The following is a 24,894-nucleotide window of genomic DNA, read 5'->3' on the forward strand; positions in this document are numbered from 1 at the left end:
TTGATCTACTAACTCAACCTCATGTCACCAAATCTCTATATTAAAAGCTTCATTTTTAAAAAAGGCCTCATTTGGTGACAAGAAATGTCCAATTTGTGTTCAGTCTCCCATATTATTTGTGTGTTTCATCTATATCACCTTCATATATTATATATTTTAGGAAGCTTCTAGGAAATGTTAGTAGCAGGAATGTTTTCTAAAATGTAGTCCCTTCAGCCTTGCCTAAAGGGGCTCATTCACCACAGTTTTGCAGTCCTTGATAAATCATCTAAAGGAAGATCACCTGTTAGTTTTTAGCTTCTCCTAGATGGCTCCTGGCATTTTTTTGGGTGGAGGGTGGCAGGGAGTCTGGAACATGTCACTCAGGATTACTTTTTTCTATTTCATACATTCATTGTAAATTTATTGATTGGTTTGCACCATGTAGGAGGAAATGCAATGGGCAAGTGATCTTTCTGGAGTTTATGCAATATTTTGCATGGCCACAATGGGTAAAACCTGGAGAGGTGTGGTCCCAAGGGCTTTGTCCTAGGATTGCTTCTTGCTGTTGATGTGCCTTCTCATGTTTGTCATTGGTGTACTTCTCAGTTTTCTGATATAGTGTGAATTGGCAAAGAAAGAACCTTTTGCCTATAGTCTGTTATGATTGATTCCTGGATTGTAGCCTACCTCATTGGGCAAATTTCCTACAGATCAACATGAAAATGAATTTTTATGAATTAATGATATTTACATGAATTAATAATTTCATAGAATTTGGCTTGATTCAAATAATTTTAGTAAGTTAAAATAATTGAAAGAAAGTTTAAGGAGATGGTTTTAGTTGTTTTGTCAGAAGGATATAATAAGCTAGAGTCAAGAATAGAATGTGCCCCCTCTTCATAAAATAGTAAGTAGAGGCTGCATGGAAAGGAGTTCAATTCATTCATTCACTATAAGCATGCAAATTGCACTGGGGTGAGAAATAGGCTTATGACAGATTTGTAATCAAGAAAATACATTCATTCTATGTCAGGTCCAAGGATGAGGTCACAGATATGCACCATGATAAAGCAAGGTCATGAATATATAAAATTATTTCTTCAAACTTATAATGAGCATAAAGTATGAAACAGACAAACAACTACTTTGAACTTATTATCAATATCTTGCTGTAACTTCCTCTTATATATTATTTTATGTGACTTTTTTTCTTATATAGACAACTTTTTTCTGAAGAGCTATATAAAAAGCTAAAGGCAAAAATAAAGCTTCTTAGAGCCTGCTTGTTAGACTTTTGCTGTAACCATCAACTCTAAATATGTTTGTGTAAATATTTCTATATGTATATACATAAATGTGTATGTGTATATATTTATATGTGAAATTGTTGGAACTTGCTTTTAGAGCCTGCTTTTCTTCATCCAGTTTGATTTTCTTTCTTTCCTTTTCTCTCTCACCAGCTCTTATGAGTTCAGAGTTCAGCTTTAAAAGACTTCATAAAGAGTAGCTGGTCCCTCTAATTGAGTTTTGCTTTTCTCATCATTACCAGTGCTGACCTCATAAATTGTCTACTACTAGCAATACTTTCATCAGCTGCTGTTCCCAATCACAGATGCTGTACTTTGCTTTCAGTTTACCCTGGATGTCAAAGCTCACCTTCGACCCTTGATGACACTTTCTAAGAAATATTCCATTGTGTTCTTATGTTCTTCTTCAGAGAGAAAACTACATTGGTTCCAATTTCTGGCTATTTGACTAGAGCAGCAATGAAGGTTTTTGAGCAAGTATCCTTGTGGTAAGGTGAAGTGTCTTTTGGGTATATGCCCAAGACTGATATAATTGAGTCTTGAAGTAGATTCATATCTTCCTGAAGAAATGCCACACTGAATTCCATGGAGGCTGTACAGGTTTGCACTCTCACAGCATTGAATGAGTGTTATTCTTACTCCATATCCTTGCCAGCCATTAGCTGTTATTTGTTTTTGTTGATTGTAGAGAGAATTTCTTATAACCATCACCTGTCAATAAGAAAGTGTATGGTCAATGAGCAGGATTAGAGGGTGGGACATCGGGCAGAGGTGGTATTCTGGGAAAGAGTCAGATGGGGGAGATTCACCTTGAACTATGGAGGGTTCACATAAACCTGAGTAGAGGCAACTAATCATGTAGAAAACACAGCTTCTTTTAAATAGGTTATATAAGTAATAAGCCAGTTGGGGAAGAAACTGAAGTATATAGCCCAGACATTTACTGATCAATAACCCAGTCTCAGAGTTGTTATTTTGGGGGACAAAGAGGTGGGTGAGAAAGCCTGAGGTTACAAGTGATCATAGCCATCCTCATGCTTTAAGATGAACCTTGAAAGTTGTTTTGATTTACATTTCTCCTACGGCTAAGGATGTTGGCCATTTAAGTGTTTCTCAGCCATTTACAATCTCTTCAATAAAGAAAATTGGGTTTTTATTGATTCTATTTCCAATTTCAGTTTTTGATCAGTTTTATTTTCTTGTATGTGTGTGTGGGGGGGTGTATGTGTGTATGTGTTCTTGGTTTTTCTTTAAGGGATTTATTCATTTCCTCGTTAATAACCTTTATCGTATTCATAAAGGCTACTTTAAGGTCTTTTTCTTGTGCTTTAGCTATGCTGAAATATCTAAGGCCTGCTGTGGTAGTATAGCTGTGAACAAGTGTAGATATATGTCCCTGATTACTATGGATTTTAATTTTCCACTGGCATCTTTGCATCAGGATTTGAGATGATTATAGGTTTAGATTCAGATTTCTTCATCTGTCTAGTGAGGTGGGTATTTTGTTCCTTGGATTCTGTTTCCTCTCTGTATTTTTGAAGAGTGTGATTACTCTGTCTTGCCTTTTTTTGGCCCATTCAGTTGGTGTGTTCACAGGAAATGCCTGCTGGTGTTGGAGGCTGGGATACTGGGATGAGTTGGGGAAAGGGATGTTAGAGGAGAAAATCTTTGGGCATAGGGTCAAAAAAGAAAGGGAGACCACAGCAGGTATCCAGCTGATGAGGATTGGATGAGACTGGGTGATTGAATTTCAAGAGCAGTAGAAGAGGTGTTCAGCCTTCAGCCTATCTTTTACTTTAAATGGGTGGTCTTTGGGTTAGGAGGGGTTCTGGGACAATGCAATAAGTTGGGAGAGGACAATCAGAAGTAGAAGATCTGTGAAATCCATAGGGAATGGGAACAGGAAGGAAGAGAAGGCTGCCTATGGTGTTCTGCTACGGAGATGGGAATGAGATTGAGTGATTGGGTGCAGGCAGTCTACCTGGTTGGAGGTTGAATATTGGAATATATTACAAAACATGTAAACAACCGAGTCCTGATTTCCAGCTGAGGTGGATCCTAAATGGAGCAAGAGAATGTGGGATGTGCCTCATTCAGCATTTTCAATCATGCTCTCTAGGGAAATTGTCTTAAGATTCTCTGCCCCTTGAATGAAACTCCCAAGATATAATGGAACTTTTGGTTTGTTTTGGTTTGTTTTATTTTTTATTATAAACTGATTCTTAGTGAGAGGGTGTTTTTTGTTTTTTTTGTTTTGTTTTGTTTTGTTTTTTGTTTTCTTGTTTGTTGTTTTTTTAGGCACACTAGAAAGACAAAGGCTTTTATGAACTGGAGTTTGTTCTTCATATTTTTGACTTAAACTGAAGTAAATGATTCATCCCTGTGGGTTGATTGCTCAGACAATGAAATTGTCAAACTATTGAAATAAAGGAAGATTTACTATGGTAAGAACACAGTGGTCATACTGCTTCAGAAGGTCAGAACAGATTCATGGAGAAGCATGGGAAACTGAACCATGTAAATTGGAAAAGGCAAAGAGCAGATAGATGTACACTACCAAATGCGCTTTTCATCTGCCTCCCCTCCTCTGCTCTCCTTTCCTGAGTCCAGAAAGGTGAGACTACTGTGCAATTACCAAAGGTCCTCAGGTGGAAATGGGTAGTGGTATAGAGTGACTAAGAGAAGGAACAATTTTCTCTGGGGCCCTATAGGGACTCAGGTGTGGACACTTGTTCAATACATAGGTTTAAAATTACTTTGCAGTTCTGTTTTAAAATACATAATTAAATTTGTGAAAATTGACATAGTCAGAACTGATAGACATTTTATCTGCTGATTTTAGTTTAATAGAAAGAAAAATCTCCAAATGAAGTTATAAGTGAAGAACAATTAGAATGTCTTTCTTAGGTTATAATCACCTTCAACATTTACAAATTATAAACCAGTAAAATAATTAGTAAAAACCTCCAAGTTTAATTATTTTAAGCAAAACTCATCAAATTAAGCTATACTCTCAGCATACTTTTGCAGGAGAACTTTTATAACAATTTTCCAATTATATGGTATATTTTATGTCACTTATCATAGGACTCTTATGTGTTTTTCTTACTCGTTTTTTAGGGTTCACTGGAAGTAGTGTTTTCTTTTTTAATTTTTCTCTAATCTATCTTTCAAATATTAAACTTTCTATCTGCTATGACAATCCTAATTATATTACATTGTAATCATATACTGTGTCTTTTACAAGTAAGCCATGAAAAGTACCTTAATTAACTGTTTAAATCTAGCAAGTTTAGGCAGAATAAACATTTAGTACATAGAAATTTATGAGAATTCTCTGTAAACATATACATGAACATATATTTTAAGATTCTGATTTTGAAAAAGCACTTTCACCTTTCAGTTAGGAAGATGTATTAAAGGAAAACCACAGAGACATTCACATAGGCTTAGCAAACAAGTGACTAATATATTCAATGGCTGAATTGGTTTAGATCACAAATAATACATGAGAGAGTAGTTCATGTTTCAACAATATATTATTTATGTCTAAATCTTGTCTGATGATTTTTAAAAGAGTAAAATCTATGAAACACATATTTGAAAGCGTCCTTCACCTGCTGGTTCCTTAGGGTGTAAATGAGAGGGTTTAGCAAAGGGGCCACCGAGGTGTTGAGCACAGCTATACCTTTATTTAAGGTCACCCTCTCCTTGGCTGATGTTTTCATGTACATGAAGATACAACTCCCATAAGTAATGGAGACAACAACCATGTGTGACGCGCAGGTAGAAAAGGCCTTTTTCCTCTGTTGAGCTGAAGGGAACTTTAGGATAGTTTTGATGATGAGTATGTAGGAGAGAATCACTAAGATCAAGGTGATGATAAGTGTCATGACAGCTAAGGCAAAAGCCAACAATTCTATTAACCGTGTGTCTGTGCAAGACAGCTGCAGGACAGATGTGTCACAAAAGAAGTGATCTACAATTTTGGAAGCACAGAAATCCAGTTTGAGTCCCAAGAGCAAAGGGGGGAAGATGACTAAGAACCCAATTACCCAGGAGCTGAGGACCAGTAGGTGGCACACTTTGCTGTTCATGATGATAGGGTAGTGCAGTGGTCTGCAGATGGCTACATAGCGATCATAGGACATGGCAGCCAGGAGGTAGAACTCTGTGGCCCCTAGTAGAAAAAAGAAGAATAGCTGAGCCACACAAGCATTATACAAAATCATTTTCTCTCCTAGGAGAATGCTCATGAGGAACCTGGGAATGCAGACTGTAGTGAATGCAATTTCTAAAAAAGAGAAATTCCGGAGGAAGAAATACATTGGTGTCTTAAGATGGGGATCCAACAGGGTGAGAAAGATGATCACTAAGTTCCCCATCAGGCTCAAGATGTAATTGAAAAACAGAAACAGGAAAATCAGAATTTGTAGCTGAGGATCACCTGTCAGTCCAAGCAAAATGAACACTATCTCCTCAGACTGGTTCTTCATTTCTCTTGTTTCCTAACAAATCTACAGAAAATATTAAATTAATATCACACCTAGAAATATATTTCTTCATTCTCAGTCATAAAAATTTTATATTCATAAGTTTAATAAATGCACTGATATTTTCAGAAATCAACATTCAAATCACTCTTTGAATATGTCCTACTTTACATTACTATGATTTCCTGAATTCTGAGATTCTCGTTAAGTCAGGTACACCCAGCTTTTGTTAATATCTCAAGTTAATTGCCAATTAATTGACTGCTTATATTGGCCACAAGACTACCATTTTAGAAATACATGTAATAGAATAGCACATTTCATAGAAGACTTTAAAAAAAAAGTGATTTCCCACGTTAATGTAAAATAAGCAGCATTTTCTGTGGTGAGTGTGATGGTGACTGTCCCAAAGTAGTGAATAGCTCAAGTCTCAAGGCTGTGCCATCAGCCAAACCTACAGTAAACAGTGTTATCCTTAAAGGCTTCCCATTGCAGTCATCTGGCTCAGATTAAGTTTGAATAGAAAGAAGAAATCTGTCAGTATAAAATAAAAGTGATAATTTCTCTCTCTCTCTCTCTCTCTCTCTCTCTCTCTCTCTCTCTCTCTGTGTGTGTGTGTGTGTGTGTGTGTGTGTGTGTGTGTGTGTTACAATTAGAAAAGTGATGTTTAACACACATATTCCAATCCACCTGTTGTGTCTCAGTTGAATTTGTTTGGACATGTTTTGTATCTCTGGATGTTTATTGCTTTATTTTAAGCATTCTGAAAAGATTTTTATCCCATAAATATATTTCTAGTTCTTTAACTTATTTGATTAATAAGAAAATTCATAAAACTTGGAATTTAAATTTTATGAAATTGCCCAGTAGAAGCAATCTAAATTTAGTGTTTAAAATACATACATAACAAAACAAACCTAAATCAATCAATAATCAGAATGGTCAATATACCAGTTAGGTGTTTTCTGTCTGAGGTTCTATACCCAAGGTTTTGTACATGCTAAGCAATTCAAAGCAATAACTGGACTACAGAACCCCTGTCCCCACTCATTGCTTCCTTTGTGGTTTATGAAATGGTGTTTCATATAGTTTAGAGTAACACATGGGGAATAATTTTAATATTGCATCCTTTTGAATATTTCTAACCCTTCTGTGTGATGGCATTTCCCTGAAGTGCCACTTCCTTCACAGTATATTTCATTATTAATTACTTTAATGATAATACAGGGTGTAGAGATAGTTGATCTCCTTATAAATACTTCTAACATATAGAATTTACCAAAGGGTCATAATAAATGTATTGGAAGCAGAGAAATATTAAGATTCCTTTGTGTTATGTATGGTAAAAGAAATGTTTAGAAAAGTACATGGCATCCCATAAATATATTTTTAATTAAGAAAAGTGATGTTACAAAAATTAAAATATTAAAACTATATCTACAAATCATAATAAAGTATAGAAAATTACATAAATATATATTTTTAAATATTTGTTTCTAATGTGTATCTCTACTCATTACTTAAAGTACAAGGACATGATTATAATTTAAGTCAGAAAAAGAGAAAGTCTGGAGAAAAAGAAGAGAGTATGTCAAATTCTAAGCTCACAGTTAGTGGTGGATGTCTGAGATGAATTTTAGCTGTACAGATATCAAAATAATAATATTGAAATATCAGATCAACTAACAAATAAATAAAATCTTGACTATTGATCATTATTATGCAAAACTAAAATTTTAAAGTCCTACAATGAGACAAATAATTTTAAATATAAAAATATGTTTAAGTTGTGTTTATACCAAAAGGTCAATATATAAACTACAGTTTTCAAGTTATAACTTTGATAATTAAGTAACATAAAGTTTTGAGTGAACTTTAAATCTTCTTACTAAAAACTTAGTTACAAATGTTTCTTCTAATAAGATCCAGTTTTCAAGACTGATCCTTTCTGTAAATGCTCTTTCTTATTTGCTTTTATATAAAATTTTACTGCAGGGCATTTAGTTTTTAGCGTATTTGTTAAATGTTCATTATATTTGTGCTCCCCCGAAATAGGTTCATTAAAACCATCAAGAAAAAAAACTTGCATGATTCCTTTTGCTATTGCTAAAAGAGTAGTCAAATCAATTTAAAATGGACACTGTAAAATCATCTTCTGTGTTGAAGATATTAATAATAATATTTCTAGTCTTTTAATTTCTAATGCATAAATTATTTGCTAAAAGCAGACAATATAAAAATACAAAAAATTAAATAAAATTGAAAATCAAATGCTTTTCCAATGATAGGGTCATAGTCTTTAGAAGGATAAAACCTTTAGATATAAAAGTTCTTAAGACAAACAATATTCTAGACAAATAGACTTGAGTAAATCAAAGAACAGTAATAGTTCAATCATACATTCTGTGAAAATAATATGTGGAATTTCTGTTATGTGTCATGTCATTGCAGCCAGGAAACTATTTGATGAAGAATATATAATTCACAGGTTAACATTAAATGTCATGAAACATTATAAAATGTTACTGTTTACATAGGTCATCTCGATGATAACCCTGCAGCTTGACAGCAGGGCACAATCATATAATGGAATTCCACTGCACCAAACCACTGATTTGTTCTGCCTCAACAATAACATTGCCATGTATTCTCGTGGTCTAAAAAAAAGTAACCTGCAGACTAAAATACAAGCTAATAAAAAAATGCAATTGTGTTCATTAGATGAAATGTTACAGAGTATTTTTTAAAAGTCAGAGTTTCATTTTAGATAGTGCTTGTATTGATTACCACTTCATCATTATCTGAAAGTCTAATGAAAATGCAAAAATCACTAACCCTGTGTCTGTTCTGCAGCTTTTTCAGTAAGTTGTATGTGCAGATTTGAGTAAGCTTTCTTCACATAATTCAGCCCATCATCCTCGTGTGAAATCAGCATTGATGTTCTACTCTCCTCCCCTAGCACTTCATTCTACTTCAAAATACAATGACTGAACAAATGTCCTTTTAAGTTTTCTTATTGCTAACTATTTATCTCATGTTGATATGAAAATCAATCACATCGCTCCCCATTCTACAGCTGACTACAATTCACCTGTGAGAAGTGTTATAAATTTGCTGAGTTTGGTATATAGTACTATATAAAATTTACTGTCTGATGAGACAATGGAGAATTTATTTCCTACTGTTCTATAGGAAAATCTCACAAGAATGAATAATCCTCAGGGTACCTGAGATACAAGAAAACCATTCCTTGAGGGATTGCCAAATTGTATGATACAAAAGTGCTTTTTATAAAACTAGACCTTTGTATGTGTGTGCTCCTATATACACTCCCCATATTTATTTTACTCTTAATATTGCTTCTAGGGTATTTTTAATATATTGCTACAATACTTGAATGTTCATTATGTACATGTCTTTATCTTCCTACTTGGAATATGAGTAATAAGAAATATTTTTCTTATATTTAACCAATGAAGAAATTCATATGCATTCTTTAAAGTATACTTTTAATATTTATATGTAAATTTGTATTATACATTTACATGTTAAATATTTATATTTATATTTTATATTATAAATTACTATATATGGTGAATATATAATAAAGTATATAATTTATAATATAGATATATTACTATAACTATATATAAATACATTAAACATATAAATATATTTATATAAACATATAGATATAAAAATATTATAAATGTTTATTATATAGACATATTTATATATTATATATGTGTTATGTTTTGCCTGCATATATGCTGACATACCAGAAGAGGGCATTGATTTCTTTGGGACTACAGTTATGATGACTGTGAGCTACCATGAGGATGCTGAGAATTGAACTCAAGACCTCTGGAAGAATAGCCATTACTCTTAACTATTGAACTATTTTTCCATCCCCACATTTTCTTTTAATACTGTTTAGTTCATCCCCTTTCGTTTTCTCAACCTAGTGTCAATTTATTATTATTGGTTCGGTTATTCATGCTCCTCTAGTTTTTTGTGTTCATTGTGAAGATAGTGTGATCTCTGCTAATTATAGGTCTTCCTTTTAGCTTTTCCATACAATACTCATATAATATCTTTACAATTGTGAGATATTCCCAAAATAGTCAATTTTAGGAAAGAGGCACATTTGAAACCAAACTTTCTTATAAAGAAATTTGCTCTTTGAATTGCAACCAATGTTTATTTTTCCATTTATGTGTCAAAACACAGATTCAACACCACAAGGTAAACTGAGGCAAGTGTACAAAGAGTTGTTGGGTACTGATGGTACCCACCATTGGCCTCTTTTGATAGTTTGGAGTTTGCCCAGCTGATTCCCTGTTTTCCTCTGGAAATTACCTTTAAGTGATTGGATGAATCTTAGAAGAGACTTGAAACTTTTAACACATATTAAGATTGTTTAAATTATAAGGATTTTGGAAGTTGGGTTAAATATATTTTCTATTATGCTATTGCTAGGTATGTGTTTGAAAACGTCTATGGGGGCCAGGGAATGGAATGTGGTGGTTTGAATATGCTTGTCCCAGGGAATGACACTATCTGGATGAGTGACTTTGTGGCCTTGAGGGTGAAGTGTGTCGCTGTGGTGGTAGGCAGTGATACCCTCCTCCTAATCACATGAAAGCCAGTCTTCTCCTTTCCGCCTTTGGATGAAGATATAGAAGTTTAGTTCCTCCAGCCCCATGTCTACCTGGACACTGACCTTGCACTTTGATGACAATGACTGAACCTCTAAACCTGTAAGCAAGCCACAATTATATGTTGTCCTTTATAAGAGTTGCCTTGGTTATGTGTCGCTTCACAGCAATGAAACCCTAACTAAGACACATGGCATGTACTCACTTATAAGTGGATATTAGCCACAAAGTACAGGATGCCTTCACTAGATTCCATAGACTTAAAGAAGCTAAACAAGAAGGAAAATTCAAATGATAATGCTTTAATCTCACTTAGAAGAAGGAATAAAATAGTCATAGGAGGCAGATAGAGTGAGGGAACTGGATAGGAGAAGGTATGGGAAGGAGAATTGAGGGGGGTGTAGGATTCAGGACCAGGTGTGGGGAGAGTCAGGAGATGGCCAGAGGGACTGGAGAATGAATGGAAATCTGCAGCTAGGGGTTGGGGATTTAGCTCAGTGGTAGAGCGCTTGCCTAGCAACCGCAAGGCCCTGGGTTCGGTCCCCAGCTCCGAAAGAAAAAAAAAAAGAAAGAAATCTGCAGCTAGTAGGAGTGTGGGGGGTTGGTGGCATTTCAAGGATGTGTCATAGACCTGGGATGGGGGAAGCTAACAGGAAACTATATGGGTAACCTTGGCTGAGACTCACAGCAGTGGGGATATAAAACTGAAGAGACCACTCCTATAGTCAGGTAGGAAACCCAGTGAAGCTAAAGGGACACCAATTCACCTACAATATTTTCAACCCTCCAAAAAATGATGGATGTTTGCAGCATTTGCACATTCATGTCTGTGAGCTTGAACCACCTGATAGACATTTATGGGTAAACCACTCTTGATTTTTCCACCTGTTAAGATGGAAGCCCTTATTAAAAAAAACCACTTCACAGCTGTATTTACCATAGGTGTGCTGAATGACAACATGCCACACTTGAATGTGATTATGTTCCTCTATGAGATGAGCTCTTTGACAATATAGTCAGTTACAGGCCCCCTGTGGTTCCAAACCAGCTGAGCAAAATGCCTGAAGCTTTAGCATTTGCAACATCTGTCAGGAGAGTCATTGAAGAAATTTCAAATTCACACAATTGCTCTATACCCATCAATTAATTTCAAATGAAACAATTTGTTTGCTAGAAAAAAATTCTGCTCTCTACAAGAAATGCAGGGATTAGGGATAGAGCATAAGCTGAGGGATTGGACAATCAATATCTGGCACAACTTGAGACCCATTCCATAGGCAAGAACCAATCAGTGACACTATTAACGATACTTTGTTATGCTTGCAAAGAGGACCCTAGCATAGCTGTCTTGTGAGAGGGATCCACCCACTAGCTCACTGAAACATGCAGAAACCCACAGTCAAACATTTTCAGGAGCTCGGTTGACTCATAGAGAAGAGTTAGGGGAAGGATTGAAGGCCCTGAAGAGGTTAGAAACCCCATAGAAAAACCAACAGAATCAACTAACCTGGACCTTTACAGGCTTTCAGAGACTGAACTACCAACCAGAGACCATACATGGACTGGACCTAGCATCTCACTTCCCACATTTGTAGGAGATGTGCATCTCAGTCATTTGTTTCTCCCAACAACTGGAGCAGGGGCTATCCCTAAAGCTGTAGCCTAACTGTGCAATAGGTTTCCCTAACTGAGCTGCCTTTTCGAGCTTCCATGGGAAATGATGGACCTAGTCCTGCAGGTACTTGATGTGCCAGTATTTGGGGGGAAGGCGGGATACCCAGGGTGAGTTTCTACCCTCTCTGAAAAGAAGGAGATAGGGAATGAAGGGAAGGACTGTGTGAGACAAAGGCCAGGAAGGGTGCAGTGAACAGGATGGTCGCTTGATTTTTGACAAAGGAGTAAAAACCATCCAATGGAAAAAGGATAGTGTTTTCAGCAAATGGTGCTGGTTCAATGGGAGGTCAGCATGTAGAAGAATTCTTATCACCCTGTACAAAGTATAAGTCCAAGTGGATCAAGGACCTCCACATCAAACCAGATACACTCAAACTAATAGAAGAAAAAGTGGGGAAGAATCTTGAACACATGGGCACTGGAGAAAATTTCCTGAACAAAACACCAATGGTTTATGCTCTAAGATCAAAAATCGACAAATGGGATCTCATAAAGCTACAAAGCTTCTGTAAGGCAAAGGACAATGTCGTTAGGAAAAAATGGCAACCAACAGATTGGGAAAAGATCGTTACCAATCCTACAACTGATAGAGGGGTTATATCCAAAATATACAAAGAACTCACAAGGTTACACTGCAGGGAGACAAATAACCCTATTAAAAATGGGGTTCAGAGTTAAACAAACAATTCACAGCTGAGGAATATCGAACGGCTGAGAAGCACCTAACGAAATGTTCAATATCTTTAGTTATAAGGGAAATGCAAATCAAAACAACCCAGAGATTCCACCTCACACCAGTCACAATGACTAAGATCAAAAACTCCAGCGACAGCAGATGCTAGCAAGTTTGTGGAGAAAGAGGAACAGTCCTCCATTGTTTGTGGGATTACAGACTGGTACAACTATTCTGGAAATCAGTCTGGAGGTTCCTCAGAAAATTGGACATTGCACTACCTGAGGACCCAGATATATGCCAAGCTTGGGCATATACTCAAAAGATGCTCCAACATACAATAAAGACACATGCTCAACTATGTTCATAGCAGCCTTATTTATAATAGCCAGAAGCTGGAAAGAACCCAGATGTCCTTCAACAGAGGAATGGATACAGAAAATGTGGTACATCTACACAATGGAATATTAGCTATCAAAAACAATGACTTCATGAAATTCAAAGGCAAATGGAATGAACTAGAAAATATCCTGAGTGAGGTAACCCAATTACAGAAAAGCACGCATGGTATGGACTCATTGATAAGTGGATATTAGCCCAAATGCTCAAATTACCCAAGATGCACAGACCACATGAAACTCAAGGATGATGATGAAAATGCGAATGCTTCACTCCTTCTTTAAAAGAACAGGAATACCCTTAGGAGGGGATAGGGAGGCAAAGTTTAGAACAGAGACTGAGGAATGCCCATTCAGAGCCTGCCCCACAAGTGGCCCATACATATACAGCCACCAAACTAGATAAAATGGATGAAGCAAAGAAGTGCAGGCTGACAGGAACTGGATGTAGATCTCTCCTGAGAGACACAGCCAGAAAATGGCAAATACATAGGCAAATGCCAGCAGCAAACCACTGAACTGAGAATGGGACACCTGTTGAAGGAATCAGAGAAAGGACTGAAAGAGTTTGAAGGGGCTTGAGACCCGTATGAACAACAATGCCAACCAACCAGAGCTTCCAGGGACTAATCCACTCCCCAAAGACTATACATGGACTGACCCTGGGCTCCAACCTTATAGGTAGCAATGAATAGCCTAGTAGGGGCACTAGTGGAAGGGGAAGCCCTTGGTCCTGCGAAGGTCGGACTCCCCAGCGAACGGGTTTGTTGGGGGGAGGGTGGTAGTGGGGTAAGGACAGGGAGGGGAACACCTATATAGAAGGGGAGGGGGAAGGGGATAGGGGGATGTTGGCCTGGAAACCTGAAAAGGGAAAAACTTTTGAAATTTAAATACGAAATACCCAATTTAATAAAGATGGGGGAAAAGTTTGTTTTCTCACTAAGGCTTTCATTTGAAAGTTATTATCAAGTTGGAGATTGTGTATGGTTTCACCCGTTTTCCTGCTCTAAGAATCTAATTGCTATGAATCCTGTAGGCTTTGTGCATGCTCTTCCAGTCTTTGTGAGTTCATATGTGCATCAATCATGTTGGTTGAAAGGACATTCTTTTCTTGGTATCCTCTATTTCCTATGGCTTTTCCACTCTTTCTTTCTTTTCTTCTGAAGGTTTTCTGGAGCCCTGTACATGAAGTTTTGGTGGAGACATCCCATTTAGATCTGAGTATTCCTAGGTTTCTCACTCTGCATAATGCCTGGCTGTATGTAGGTTACTGTATTTGTTTCCATCTGATGCAGAAGGAACTCTCTCTGGTGATGGATGAGTAAGGCCCTAATCTATGAATAGGGCAGAACATTATTAGGAGTCATTTTACTGCTATGAATTTTTTGTTTGCTCATTTGTTTATTTTTCAAGATGAGTAGTATTTTATTTATCCTAGGACTCTGGAATATCTAATCTCAACTTGTTGGTAACAAAAGCAGTGTCCAGTATGGGTTTTATCTTGTGTAATGGACCTTAACTCAAATTACATTGATTGGTTATTGAACAAGATTTGAGCCACCATTCTTCTAGCATATATTGCAGGCAAGACAACATTGTAGATAAAAGTGTTTGTGACTGGGTGATATATTTCTTCTTTAGCAGCCTACAGACTACCTTTTCATTCCAATTATGCAAGTACAAAATGGTGAAGTTTTTATGTAGGCACAAGTTAATTTCTTCCTGTTAAATGAGTTGTGTAGGTGAATCTTCAGCAATGGGGCCTTGCAGTCCATTTGTGGAGAGCAGTTTTGTTAACAGAGTGATTGTTTGTTTGTTTGTTTGTTTTGCTTTGTTTTATATTGTTTTTGTTTGTTTGAGTTATAAAATATTTAGAGATGGAAAAATGAATTTGAAGAGGAAAATTTTAAAGGTCTATACATATATTCATATATATACGTATGTATACATATTTCAATATGTATACATATATATATATACATACATACATATGTGTGTGTTTGTGTGTACACAAAGCAAATGTAACTTTTTAAAATCTTTAACCTTCTCTTTGTATATTTCTAAAACTTACATTTTTATGGACCATCTTATGTAGAGTTTGGCAATATGAATATATGACATACAAAAGAAGAGAAATATTTGGTAAACTTATAAAGCACATTGTATCATCAAATAACATAATTCATATATTAATTGACATGTATTTCTGTCATAATAATATTAAAATCCCTCACTAGCATTTACTTAATGAAAATTTAAGAAATTGAAAATATTTCCGTGTCAGAGTACTTGACTACTATACCTAAGACTCTGGGCTTGATGGCAAGACAGAATTTCTGGGGGAGAGAAGAAGTGAAGATAGAGTAGTAACTGTGAGGAAAGGCATTGTCAAATACATATAGTTACCTGTATATATTGAAATGTCACTATTAATGAACAAGATTGCTTAGATTTACACAGCTAGTAGTTTGAACGCCTAGAATTAAAAGTATAATATCTATCTCTTGGGAAAATTTCTTACCTATGATCCTAATCATCATTCACACAGATGCTTACATTTTCATGAAGAGCATGACATTCTATGACATAATTTTCTTTTGCCTTAGGGATATTATGGTAATTATGTACAACCTCTAATGTATATGTTATTGTTAAGAGAAATCACAGATATAAAATTAGACATACTAGTACAAAAATAATCCAGATGATATTAAGAACGTTTTGCAGGAAACATTTGGATTCTATGGCAAGTCTAAGAATGCGAAACAAAACTGAAACAAATACTTCCAAGTTAATGAGAAGAACAGAAGCAAAGTGCAAGGTAAATCTATAATCTACTTGGAAGCAATGGGAAGATTTTTGCTGTCAGAATCATGCACAGTATCAGAGTTGACACACATGGGAAGATCCTTACTTTTATTGAGCATTTACACACATCAGAGAGTCATGAAGGTATCTCTTACAAGTTTCTCATATGTACACACTTTACCTCAATGGCAAAATGTAGGGATTTGTACATCTAAACCCCAAAATAACAGTATTATTATTTAAGGTCACTCATTTATCCAACTTAAAACACACATGCCATTCATTGGACAATTACTTCAATAAAAAGTAGAGTTCTCTTTGAAGTCAAATCTATAAATGAACTTTCATTTAGTTGTAGCATCCATTACGACTACCAGGTTTATTAAAATAGAAAAATTAGTTATAATTATCAATGCAGTCATCTTTTCTCTGAATTAAAGTTTAAAAGTGATCAAAACAGGTCAATATGTTAATAGAAAAAAATTAAAACTGAATTACATATACCGAGTAGAAGATATTTTTTAACGTTTGCAAATGTTTTTTTATGTATCCCAAGTAACTGTACAAAGTACAAGCATTCATCTGAAACACACACACACACACACACACACACACACACACACACACACACACACACAGAATAGAAGGTGGGAGACACAATTTGGTTTGCAAGTGTACAGGTTGCTTAGTATTAATGAGATTTACTATTTTTGATTCTTAGTCATACTGTAGCATACTGGGGCCAGAAGCCTATGTCTTCAAATGATTATCATAACCTTTTGCTTAACAGCAAGAGATGAGGAAAATATTTACTGTCAACGCTCCTTTTTCTGACCATAAGTCAGAAGCCCTTCACTGCCCTGGCTGGCTAACTATGAACCAGAGAGGAAAGGAAAAAAAATCCTTTAAACAGGCAAATTTGCACAAACACATATACATTCATACACGTACACTCAGACCGGGCTGGACCGACTGTCTCAAGTATTCATGTATGCATACCTAACATATACACATATAGACAAATAGACATGCTGGGGAGTCAGCCCGGCCTACAATGGTTTGAAGTAGGACACAGTGTTGGACGTAGTGGATATTAACCCTAAAGCTCAGAATACTCAAGAAACAATCCACAGACAATATGAAGCTCAAGAAGGACGACCAAAATATGGATGCTTCAATCCTTCCTAGAAAGGAGAACAAAATACTCACAGGCGGAAATACAGGAACAAAGAATAAAGCAGGGACTTAAGAAAAGGTCATCCAGAGACTGCCCCACCTGGGGATCCATCTCATATACAGACACCAAACTCAGTCACTATTGCTGATGCCAAGAAGTGCTTGCTGACAAGAGTCTGATATGGATGTCTCCTGAGAGGTTCGGCCAGAACCTTACCAATACAGATGAGGATGCTTCAGCTAACCATCGGAACCATCAGATTAAGCAGGGACCCCAATGGAGGAGTTAGAGAAAGGACTGAAGGAGCTGAAGAAGTTTGCAACCCCATAGGAAGAACACCAATATCAACCAGCCAGACCCCAACCCCCACCTCAGAGCTCCCAGGGACAAAACCACCAACCAGTGAGTACACACAGAGGAGCCCATGGCTCCAGCCGCATATGGAGTAGAGGATGGCATTGTCTGGCATCAATAGGAGGAGAATCCCTTGGTCCTGTGAAGGCTCATTTCTCCAGTGTAGGGGAATGTCAGGGCATTGAGGTGGGAGTGGGTGGATGGGAGAGTGAGCATCTTCATAGAAGCAGGGGGAGGAGGAAGAGGACATGGGAGAGGGGGATAAGGGAATGGCATTTAAAATGTAAGTATAATATCCAATAAAAATAAGAATAAAAAACAAAACTGATGATCTCTGGCCTTCTAGCTCTTTAACTATATGGAATGCTTGCTGATAACATCTATAAAGTCCTAAAAACATTCTTACATATTCTATGGTTAAAAACTGCTGGCTTGAGCGATAACACTTGTTAGTACCTAGCAGTGCTAACAAGTAAATTAAGTAAAAAATGTATTGCTGTGATCCCTTCTCTGTCCAGATATGCAGAAATCTTTCTAGCTAGGCTGGTTAACTCTTTCTGAATCATAGAGGAAGGAAAGAAAAAGGATTAAGATGCTTTATAGAGGCAAATCTTCACAGAAACATATACATTTATATAAACATTTACATTTTTATTCACATTCTCATTTACACAGTAACACATTCACATTTTTGTTGGATCCAACCACCTATCTCATACATTCTATGAATATTCATGAATGCTTACATACACACATATACCTACATATGTACATATAGGTAGGCATATGCCTTGGATGATGAATGGATGGATGGATAGATAGATAAGGCAGAACTCCCCAAGCCAAACCATTCAATCAACAACTTTATTTCTTTTATCTGGCCTTTTTATACCTTCTTAAACAAAAGTTATTTAGAAAATTACCTCTGAGATAAAATGTCACATAAAATGGGAATTACAAAAGAATGTTCAAAGCAGTATTTCATTCTACATATAGAATGTTATAAATTCAAAGCATCAGCTTTTACATGGCCTTGCCTTATCATAGTACACACCTGTGGCTTTATCCTTTAACCTGAATGATTTTCCTTGAACAAAATTTTTCCAAGCCTATTTCTCATTTTAGTGTAACTATGAAAATTCATTGTATTTTTTTATTATAGCACCTGTACTCACTATTGTGAGGAGTGGGCACATTCTATCCTAGATTCTAACTTTATAACATCTTTCTTGCAAAACAACTAAAACCACCTCTTAAAATTTTCTTCCTAAGATTTGAATCAAATCAGGAATTCTATAGAATCATTAATTCATCTAAACAGCATTAATTCATAAAAATTCATCTTTACTGTTGATCTGCAGAAAATCTACTGAATAAGATAGGCTAATACCCATAGATTATACAATAATGATGGGAAAGGAATATCAATATCAACTGCAAGAAGCATTCCTGAACTTAGGTCTCTTCGAGAGACCTAACTTCATACAGCTTGACATCACAGATTATGCAAAAATGATAGCCAGGAATGCCATATGCTAGTCTTAGCCTATCCTAGATGGCTTCACACACACACACACACACACACACACACACACACACACACACACTAACTTGAACCAGAATTTCTATGCTGAACTGTTGCTAATATGAACACAGACACTGCACTCTGCTCAGAATGAACATTATTTTAAACCCCAATATATGCTGTCTACCAAGACAATTTTCTATAACAATTTTGTTAGCAATTGTTTTGCAAAGAGGTGTGCTTGAGGTTAAGTTCTATTTTTATTGTATTTATGTGGCCCATGTATTAAATAATTTTCTACTTACTGCCACAATGCCATATGAAATAAATCAATCCTAATTTTAGGATTTTTTCATGTGCTCATTTTCTAAATTGAAACTTAAAGTAGTAGTCCAGATTCTCATAAGAATTTGAGATTCATAACCCAGGAATCAGAACTTTTCTTGTTATCCAAATGTACTTCCCATACCATCTGCATTTTTAAAAATAAAGCTCCCAGAGACAAAATGACCAACTAAAAACTACACATGGGGTGACCCATGGCTCCAGCTACAGTATATATAGCAGAGGATTGGCCTCTCCCTACCTATTCCATATAGTAGGCTAATTCCTAGCCAAATCAATCAGACAACACAGGGAGGTCAAAGGGATACAAATTGGAAAGGAAGAAGTCAAATATCACTATTTGCAGATGATATGACAGTATACTTAAGTGACCCCAAAAGTTCCACCTGAGAATTCCTAATCCTGATAAACAACTTCAGCCAAATGACTGGATATTAAATTAACTCAAACAAATCAGTAGCCGTCCTTGACTCAAAGAATAAACAGGCTGAGAAAGAAATTAGGGAAATGACACCCTTCACAATAGTCCCAAATAATATAAAATACCTCGGTCATCAGGGAAATGCAAATCAAAACAACACTGAGATACCACTTCACAACAGTCAGAATAGCTAATATCACAAACTCAGGTGACAGTAGATACTGGCAAGGATGTAGAGAAATAGGAACACTCCTCTATTGTTCATGGGACTGTAAGCTAGAACAACCACTCTGGAAATCAATCTGGACATTCCTCAGAAAATTGGACATACTACTATCTAAGGACTCAGCTATACTACTCCTGGGCATACAACCAAAAGATGCTCCAACATATAACAAGGACACATACTCCACTATGTTCATAGCAACCTTATCTATAATAGCCAAAATCTGGAAGAACCCAGATGTCCTTCAACAGAGGAATGGATACAGAAAATGTGGTACATTTTCACAATGGAGTACTTTTTCACTATTTAAAAACAACTACATGAAATTCTTAGGAAAATGGATGGAACTAGAGAATATTATCCTGATTGAGGTGAACCAATCACAAAACAATACAAATGATATTCACTCATTGATAAGTGGATATTGGCCCAAAAGCTTGGAATACCTAAGAAAAAATTCACAGGTCATATGATGACCAAGAAGGAAGACCAAAATATTGATGTTTCATTCATTTCTAGAAGGGAGAACAAAATACTCACAGGAGGAAATACAGGGACGAAGCGGGGAAAAGGGACTGAAGAGAAGGTCATTCAGAGACTTCCCCACCTAGGGATCCATCCCATTTGCTGCCACCAAATCCATGCACTATCGCTGATGCCAAGAAGTGCTTGTTGACAGGAGTCAAGTATGGGTGTCTCCTGAGAGACTCTGACAAAGCCCTACTGTTAAAGATGAGGATGGTTGCAGGTAACCATTGGACTAAACAATGGGACCCAAATGGAAGCATTAGAGAAAATACAGAAGGGACAGATAGGGTCCGCAATCCCATAGGAAGAACAACAGTATCGATCAACCAAACTCCACCAGAGCTCACAGGGACTAAACTACCAACCAATGAGTACTCATGGAGGGACCCATGACTCCAGCTACATCTGTGGCAAAGGATGTCATTGTCCATCATGAATAGGAGGAAAAACCCTTGGTCCTGTGATCACTTGTTTCCCAATGTAGGGTAATTCCAGGGCATTGAGGTTAGAGTGGGTGGGTGGGAATAGGAGCATCCTCATAGAAGCAGGGATAGAGAGTATGGGAGAAGGAGGAAAGGGGAGAACATTTGAAATATAAATAAATAAAATATCCAAGAAAAATAAAATTATTAAAAACAAATAAAACAAAAATATCTAAAGAAAAAAGAAATGTAAATAAAAAAATCCAATAAAAGAAGAGAAAACAGGAAAAATTAAGGCAATAAACACTAGCTATAATTACGAAAAAAACCCCGGAATTCTCAATGGAGTAATTTCAAATGGCTGAGCTTAAAGAAATGTTCGATATTATTAGTCATCAGGGAAATGCAAATCAAAATGACTCAAATTTCATTTTTCACTTGTCAGAATAGCTAAAATCAATAAAACAAGTGACAGTTCATGCTGTGAGGATGTGAAACAATGGGAGCACTCCTCTATTGCTGGTGGGAGTGCCAACTTGTGCAGTCCCTATAGAAATCATTGTGGCAGATCCTCAGAAAATGGGGGATTGGTTCAATCTATCTCAAGATCTGGTTACACCATTTTGGAGTATATACCCAAAGGATTCTCTGCCCTACTACAAGGACATTTTCTCTTCTGTATTCATTGCAATATTATTCACAATAGCCAGAAAGTAGAAAGAACCTAGATGCCCATCAATTGAAGAATGAATTATAAAAATGTGGTAGATTTACACAATGGTGTTTTACTCAACTGTTAAAAATTATATCATTAAATTTACAGGCAAATGAATGCAAGTAGAAAAATAAATCATCCCAAGTGAGGTAACCAAGACCCAGAAAAACAAATTTAGTATGTATTCACATATAACTGGATAATATCTGCTAAGTAAATGATAGGCTTACTACAATCCACAGACCTAGAGAGGTTAGAGAAAGGATGGTTATAAAGGGGATGCATGGATTCCATGAGAAGGAGAAATGGGATAGATTCTGAGGATTCCATATAGCTCATTGAAAGTAGAGAGGTAGAACTGGTGTAGACTTGAAGCCTTCACTCATTAGTTCTAGTCTCATTGACAGTGGAAGGTACTCTGCAGGACACAGAAAAGCAAACCTGGACAGTAATCCAGAAACAAAACTCTTTACCTACATTTTTTTCTGCCGAGACAATGATGGTATAGAACTTGTGGGAGTGGCCAGCAACGTTTAGTTTAAAGTGAGGCCTATACCACTAGAAGAAGCCCACATTCCACGCTGCCCAGATTGCCAGAAACCAGAGACTGAATAGCTCAGACACCTAGGCTAGGTCAAGCACAGCTGGAAAAAATAAATTAAATGACTCTTAATAATATTATATTATAGACTGGTACCTTGTCCAGTTATCATCAGAGAGGATTCCTTTAGCAACAGAAGGGAAAGCATGCAGTGACTGACAATCAGATATTATGCATAAAGTGTCTAAATTTGCATTCTGCATCTGGTCATATACTTGATTTATAAGTGTCTCACAGGTTGGGGTCCAGCAAATCAAAAATGGCTGTCTCCCAAAGGAAAGTCAAGAATCTAATCCTACTCAGTCTTCAAGCCTAGATGTCTCAGCTGGAGACTAGAATCACAAAGAAGTTCTAAGGTCAGTGAATAACTGAACCTGGAGGAGAGCCAGGCAAACAAGCAATGAGTAAAAGCTTCTTTCTTCTTGTACTTTATATAGTATGCCATGAGAAAGTGTGTGATTAAATGTGGGTCTTACCAACCTTAATTGATCTGTATTTCAACTGGGTCTTTCTACACTGATTAACTTAAAACAAACATCCGAACAAGCAAACCTCATACGTATACGCAATAGATTGGGGTTTTAGTTACTTCCAGATGTAGAATGTTGCGAATAATAGATACAGGCATATCAATTTTATCAATTAGTTTATTTCCATTTTTAACTGACACTGTACCTTCTATATCTCTCCAATTTAATTTACCATTTCCAAAGTTCAAATCCAAATGCTTTACACTTACAAGAATTCCTGACTAGTTCCATTAATCTGTACTAGTCAAGAGTGAACAAGTGATGGGATGAGATTCCTTAACCTTCAGGATCAAGCTTTAAACAAATTTTCATGGCAGGAGGAATTTACTCAATCATTATCTAAAGGAAAATATATTTTTTGTATTACGGCTACAATACTCTTAACAATTTTTAAATGAATGTAGCAATGTGACACAGATGTGAGGTTGAAAATTTGAATAAATTTGAATATAGCAAATTTAGTACTGCTTTGTAATCCCAGATTTTTGAAACTGAGATGATAAAACCATGATCCAAGTCTTAACTGGAATATAGAGTGAGTTCAAGATTTATCTGAAAGTTCAAGTCAAGAGAAAAAAAAGGCCAGATTTAGTTTGATAGAGTTGGTTGAGTTCAATTCCAAGTGCCATTAAAATACTTGAATGAATGTGTTATTTTTAGTTGTTCACGTTGAAAACTATAAAACAAACAATTATCTTCTGGTTATTAGACTATCAACACTTCAATAACAACATGTAATAAAGGAATCATGAGAAGAACCTGCACAATGGTAAAAATTTCAGCTGCTGAGGTTAAACTAGTCTTTTTGTCTATGAAGTTTCCTCTGTGTTGCCTTGTGAAAGGCTTCTTTCACTTCCTTGTTTCTCAAAGTGTAGATAACAGGATTCAGAGCAGGGGTGACCACAGTGTACATGAGAGCAGTAGCCTTGTCGGTGTCTGGGGTGTGTAAACTCTTGGGTTGGAGATAAGTAAACAAGGCAGTGCCATAGAAAAGAGAAACAACCAGGATATGAGAAGAGCAGGTAGAGAAAGCTTTGTGTCTGCCTGCTGCTGAGGGCATTTTCAAGATGGTCAGAATAATGCGGACATAGGAGCACAGAATGAAGAGACAGGGGCTCATAATGAAGATAAGAGAAATAATAAATATCACAATTTCATTCTGGGAAGTATCCACACAAGCTAATTTTACCACAGGCATGATGTCACAAAAAAAGTGCTGAATTGTTCCTGCTCCGCAAAAGGGCAGAGTGAAGATCCAGGTGGTCTGGGCTGATTCTACGAGGATCCCAGTCATCCAAGATGCACCAGCCAATTTCAAACAGGCAGAAGGGCCCATCCGCAGAGTGTAATGCAGTGGATGACAAATAGCCACAAAGCGATCATAAGCCATAGTTGCCAGAAGGCAGCATTCTGTCAGCCCCAAGATGGTGAATATATACATCTGAACTGCACAGCCTCTCACACTTATGGTCTTGATCTGCACCAGCAAGTGCACCAGCATCTGAGGCACCACACTACTGATATAGCACATCTCCAGAAAGGAGAGGTTGGCCAAGAAGAAATACATGGGTGTGTGCAAAGAACGGGTGACCCAGATCACACAGATGATGGTGAGGTTTCCTCCCACAGTAAACAAGTAGGTAACCAAGAACACCAAAAAGAGGACAGGCTGCAGCTCTGCTAGAGAAGAAAGGGCTACCAATGTGAATTCACTGCAGAAAGACAGGCTTCCATTCTTCCTGAGGCCTGAATTAGACATCTGTGAAGACAACAGAGCAGGCAGAGGGTTGCACAGAACACACTCAGCAGCCACAAATGTTAATTACTCTCCACAAAGGAACTCTCCCACTATCAGTGTGCTAGAGACCTCAAAACTCCTGTGAGGCAAAAAACCCATTTGAACAGCTGCACATTTTTGTTGTGGCTGTTTTTCTATTTTTATAGAAACTTGGAGACAAATGCATCTAAATTAAGAATTCACCTTTACCTTCTAATGCACACAAGCTCTCTTAGAGTTGACATATAAAAGTGTTTCCATTACAAAACAGAAAATTGAA

General features: G+C 36.6%; 2 protein-coding genes across 2 annotated transcripts; both read right to left on the reverse strand.

Moving 5' to 3' along the window:
• Positions 1 to 4,828: 4,828 nt before the first annotated feature.
• Positions 4,829 to 5,785, reverse strand: Or6c219 (olfactory receptor family 6 subfamily C member 219). Its single transcript, NM_001000698.1, has one exon. It carries the CDS (start codon positions 5,783 to 5,785, stop codon positions 4,829 to 4,831), a length of 957 nt encoding a protein of 318 aa, NP_001000698.1.
• Positions 5,786 to 23,633: 17,848 nt separating this feature from the next.
• Positions 23,634 to 24,596, reverse strand: Or10u3 (olfactory receptor family 10 subfamily U member 3). Its single transcript, NM_001000065.1, has one exon. It carries the CDS (start codon positions 24,594 to 24,596, stop codon positions 23,634 to 23,636), a length of 963 nt encoding a protein of 320 aa, NP_001000065.1.
• Between the last annotated feature and the right edge of the window lie 298 nt (positions 24,597 to 24,894).

The sequence above is a fragment of the Rattus norvegicus genome, chromosome 7 (assembly GCF_036323735.1).
Source record: "Rattus norvegicus strain BN/NHsdMcwi chromosome 7, GRCr8, whole genome shotgun sequence".
NCBI classification, from domain to species: domain Eukaryota; kingdom Metazoa; phylum Chordata; class Mammalia; order Rodentia; family Muridae; genus Rattus; species Rattus norvegicus.